General features: G+C 40.3%; 1 protein-coding gene across 1 annotated transcript in view; it reads right to left on the bottom strand.

Moving 5' to 3' along the window:
• Window positions 1-408: 408 nt before the first annotated feature.
• The window catches only part of RASGEF1C (RasGEF domain family, member 1C), a 17,386-nt gene continuing 12,448 nt past the window's right edge, over window positions 409-5,346 (bottom strand). The window contains exons 7-10 of the mRNA XM_010186061.1: window positions 4,396-4,491; window positions 2,929-3,052; window positions 848-920; window positions 409-433 (exon numbers count right to left, since the gene is read on the bottom strand). Of these exons, the coding sequence (XP_010184363.1) occupies window positions 409-433; window positions 848-920; window positions 2,929-3,052; window positions 4,396-4,491 (318 nt within the window). The remainder of the gene's footprint in view (window positions 434-847; window positions 921-2,928; window positions 3,053-4,395; window positions 4,492-5,346) is intronic.

The following is a 5,346-nucleotide window of genomic DNA, read 5'->3' as shown; positions in this document are numbered from 1 at the left end:
GCTGCTGTCTGAAGCACCTGCTTTGGAAACACTCATGTATTTTTTGCTTTCCTTTTTTTATACTTTTCCGTTCTCTGCAGTACCATGGTTCTCCGTGCTCCTGATTTTCTTATGTTTTCCTTCAGAGGCAAAAGTTACAGTGATCCTGATGCAGTTTGGGCACAGCCACAAATAGTCTGCTTGTCCTTCCTCTCTGTGTCTCCTAGTTAGAAAAGCGTCATTGTGCACACAATTCTGTTGATTTCAATGGATGAATCCAGTTCATCCATCACGTTAGGCAGTCAAAAAACCCAACAAAAACTCAAACAAAAGAAATTGTCTAAATCCCAAACAGGCATCTTTGGAATCAGTAGTGCAAAATGTTTGCGAATTTCTTTTCCTTGACCTACTGCAATAATCTCCTAATCTTCAAGTCTTTCCTAAAATAGTGGATCTGTAAATTTAAAACAAGAACAATGAAAAAAAAGCAAATGTAAAGCTGGGTTGGTTTTTTTTGTTTTAAATCACTCTCTTCAGATTCTCACATCAAACCATTACACATCTCTTTTAAGAGATATAAACTGTAGGAAGAGCCAGATAACCTAGGACATTTTTCATCTACACCAGGCCCCTTCTGCGTGGGTACAGCGCTGTATAAATACACAGGCAGAGGGGATTTTTTAAATGGGGGATAGTCTGAGATTACCATTAGCTTTTATCAGTGCAGCCTCAGCTCTGTAGATTAGTCTTAAATGGAAAAGACCTCCACCAGAGGCCACATTTTATGCACCAGCACTTTACAAGCTTTGACTATCAGTGCAGCATTTGGGAGATACTTTAGAAATGAGCTGATAGAACACCTGCTTACCTTAAGGATTTCCACCTGTCTTTTTCTGTCTGGTTTTCTGGACTTTCGCTCTCATAGGAAGCCAGATACAAACCTGAAAAAGGTAAATGTGTTATTCCAGCAGCAACGGTAACCTCCCATCTCTCTGCATTCTTGCATGTCCTATATTGTACCACTCAGCAAGAGAATCTTTAAAACTTCGTGGTCTGCCAGGTAGCTGGTAATCAGTAGGCCACTGATGTTTAGCTCACATGTTTACCTTTGGAAAGCTGTTAGGTTAATTTTGATGGAACACTAAAGGAGCCCAGAGTTACTGTGACCTTCTCATAACAATATTAAACATTTAAGTGGACCCTTGTTTTGCATATAGAGATCTCAACCTATTTACTCCATCACAGCACTGCTATCAAAGTGTTATATGAATACTGAGAAAGAATGAGTGAACTGACAGCTAAACAAATAAACTTTATAAAATTAAAGATATTGCCATCATTTAACACAACTTTATCTTCCTCAATCTTTTTAAAGCTTATGGGGACATGGTATCTTCAATGGATACAAAACACCTTCAAGATAAGAATGAGTTACAGAAACCAGAGAAGAAAATAAGCAGGTCTTTTTTTTCCTGAAAAAACTTTGCACTGTAGGATGTATTTTATGATACCAACGTGCATCCGGGGCTGTAGAGTCTCCTCTGCAAAAGCTGGAGATGCATTAATATCTCAGTGTCTTCACAGATTTTTTTTTAAGTAGGCTGTGATCTGTGTTCACACATTTCCTCATTTGACTGTTTAGCAATGCTTTATTCTTCAGTGCTGGAACCATCTCAGTATTCAAGTCTATGCTACAACTAAATTTCATGTTACTATTCACGTGTTGGCCCACTATTCCTCCCCACTGTGGCAAGCAGAGTACAGCTGCACTTCACATACCACTGCTGCATTGCTCAAACAGATTCTCCCACTGTTTACTCGGGGCAGGTCTTTCTGCTCTGCACTTCCCCTGGGCAACAGGGGAGAGCTGCTGTGGGCTCTGCAAAGGGCAGCTCATGAAAGCAGGATGGATACAGGAGAGGGCGCAAGAGAAAATCTGCAAACAATTACTGGGTTGAGGTCACCCTTTAGGCCCAGCAGCCTAAAAACTGAACTTTTAAACACCACTTTGAGATACCCCTGACTTTTACTTTCTGTCCTCTTAGAGCCTAAAACCAAAACAAATGCCTCCCTCCCATCTCCTTTCCATATTACTTTAATCACATTAATTATTCCATTTTGGCAGTCATTCATCTTTAGATTTAAGAAAGATTTTTTAAGCAGTATTTTGTGAAATAAAAACTGTCTGGTCTGCTTAACTTGGATTAGAACAGAAAACTGCCTATAGAATCAAGGAAAAAAACCCAACCCAGCACCAGTGTAGCTTATGGGAATACAGCTATAGACAAGTCTGTGCGTGACAATGTACCAAGAGGCAACTGCCATGAACCAATATGAAATGACACAGTCTGACACGCTGGATACCAAACTGAAGAGAAGAGATAAGTATAAAAAGACAATAAGAGAAGTAATTCAGAGCAGGGCTTTCATAGCTACAGCTTAAATTAACTACTAGAAAAGATTTTCTTAAAATCTTTTCTGTAGATAACGTATTTCTTTGCTGTAGCAGAGGAGGTCAGCTGGACTACCATTGCCCTGGGCTGCGTTCACTGAAGAGGGGACAGTGTTGGTTTGTGGAAGAGATTAGTTCTGGCTCCATCAATCACAGAATTAGCTGCTAAGAGACAGCTGACATTCAGAGCAGTCCAGGACACGGCTGTGCGGCCTCTTTGTGACTACAAAAATAGGGCCACAATGGCAACCTCCTAGAAAGCGTCTTAGAGAGAAGTTATGGACAAGAGAAAAGCAATTGGGCAGCAGCTGCACAAGCCAGAAGGTTGTATTTGCAAAAACACATCTATAGGCTGAGGATAAACAGGCTGCATGACAGGAAAGCTAGGAAAGAACTGGGACTGGTCAGCAAGAGAGATCACCAAAGCATGGATCAGTGTGTTAAGAAGCAGTGATGAAGAGACATATCTGCAGTGATTAGAGATTGCACAGTCTTACCATCTTCAGTAAAAATGGGAGCAGTATGCAAGTAGTGGATGATGTTAGGATCTTGTTCAAAGGGACATTCCACTTGCTTCCATGTTATAAATTCTCCTACTTGCTTAGCCAGTTCCAGAAATTTCTGTAAACATAAAACCATTTCACTCAGATACAGTAAGATTATCGCAGTAAAATAAACATATCTAAGCAGAAGGCCAAGATCCAGAATCTCTCGTGCCAACCACAAGGAAATCAGGACAAAAGAGCCTTGTGTGTTTTAGCTGGGTCCATTTCCACAGTTCATTTACAGGGGAAAGAGAGAGGAAAGGTTGTGCCACATTTCTTCTTGCAAGCCTTCTCAAAAATGTACCCATGAACAAAGTTATGGGTTACACATCTGTACTTAAGAACAGAGGATATAAACTTTGATGGAACAGGAGGGAGTGGGATTAGATATAAATTACATAAAGTGTAGCAACTCCAATGCATTACAACTCTTTAGGCCTTCTAACAGTTCTGATATAATTTAAGGCGATGCCAGGCTCAGTGTTTTATGCATTACTCAATATCTCACAATGCCAATAACTGAAGGAGAAATTTAATGCAACCAAAGTGATGCTGCAGAAATGATTTACAAAGGACTTGGGAGCTCAAAAGCTATTTTCTCATTGACACTGGGCAGTTCTTTCAGAAGCGCCTCCTCTCTGCCCCTCCACCCGACTGCAAGAACCCAGCCACCGCAATGCGCACCACAACGCAGGACACCCGAGCGCCTGCACACCACTACCAACAAGTCGTACTGGTGTAAAACCATCCGCTCCAGCACAGAACTGGGGTTACTCAGGATATGGGACTAATACTACCTAGTGCCAGCACTGTGGGGCAATAGAAATCTTTCTGCATCTAACAGAAATTCTCCTGTGTAAAACCTACAGGCAGGAGATAACACATTTGACTCCTTACATCAGCAGCATAACATTTACCTCATGGACACAGTGACTCAGTACTTTATATGTAATTCTGCTTTATAGTAATCTTTAATGACCACAAGTAATTTACATCTTACTTTGCCAAACCTCTTTGTTAAAAGTGAGAATGGGTTAAAAAGGCAGACAAAATAAAGTCTAAAGCATTTTATAGTGATTTGTTTGTGTGTGTATGCAGGAAAAACAGTTTTATATGTTTTTTGAAAAAGTCATCTTCCCTTCCAGGCCATAAGTACAGTCATTTATACTGCTGACACTGTATTTCTACCAGCCAACTGACATCAAGCAAGTCAGGATGATCTGCTTGTAATGTTTATATAGAACATACATATTAATTCTTTCAAAAAACATTCTGGGATTGGTTTAACATTCACACAGTCACTTGAGATCATCTGTTTTGGCATACTGAGTCTTTGTTGGTCTGTACTGAAACAGCAGGCAAACAATCTCAGATAGTGCTATCGGAATGGGATAGACAAAAATGGTTTTCAGATCTTACTTCAAAGTTGACATGTCCATTTGGAAGGCGATTAGCACATCCTTCATTCAAAAAATAAATGTCTTTGATCAATAGGCTGAAGAAGGGGATCACAATCTGTGAAGAGAAATGACATAACTATTATCTGTCCAGTATTTTCTCTGCATGAAAGAAGAACTCAATCAGGATAAAGAAGAAAAAAGAAATATTAACTTTTCAGTGTGCTATGCTCTTAAAAAGCAGTACAGTGACAGGCAAGCAAAAGGGCAGTCGAGTATAGAGACACCTTCAGCCATCAGGAGAACGTACGCTGAGATGAATATGAACTGAATGCAGCGTTCACCGAGCAGAACAAGAAGACTAAGAAAACGCTAATAACTCAGTTTATTATCAACCCCAAAATAAAATTGCAGAACTTTTCCCTTCTCTGTTAGGTCTTTATAAGCAAAGATGTTGAATTCACAAAATGAGCAATTTAAAGACAGCTGGGAGCCAAAGAACCAGTACTGTCCCCGAACAAGGAAAGGCAGAATACCATTTGATGACCAAGGACTTGTCAACAAACAGTTAATCAGGAGCTGCTTCATTTTCAACAGCTTCACGCAAGGCTACCTCTCAAGGCATGTAATTTCCTTCCTGGTGCCTGATTAGTACAACCTGCTCTTCCAAATTAACCTGCAGACAGTAGGATTGAAAATATAAAGCAAGTTGACAGGAAACTGCCAACTGTATGCAAAGAGATCATTGTAATGCTCAAAATAAGCTCAGGGCATCATCCAGGGCAAAGTGGCATAGAGCAGTGATCCAAGCCTTCTCTCTAACCCAGAGTCAGGTCATAATTTGCTACAGAAAAAGTCTATCTATAGGTAAGACTCTGGAAATTAATGGAATTGCAGCAGGGATAAATTTGATGCCAGATATTCTGCAGCAGGAAGCAGTAACAGTGCTCCTGAAGCGCATCCCTAGTGCTTC

The sequence above is a fragment of the Mesitornis unicolor genome, unplaced genomic scaffold (assembly GCF_000695765.1).
Source record: "Mesitornis unicolor isolate BGI_N332 unplaced genomic scaffold, ASM69576v1 scaffold31816, whole genome shotgun sequence".
NCBI classification, from domain to species: domain Eukaryota; kingdom Metazoa; phylum Chordata; class Aves; order Mesitornithiformes; family Mesitornithidae; genus Mesitornis; species Mesitornis unicolor.
Note: the sequence above shows the minus strand (reverse complement) of the source record. Positions and strands in the feature narration are given on the sequence as shown.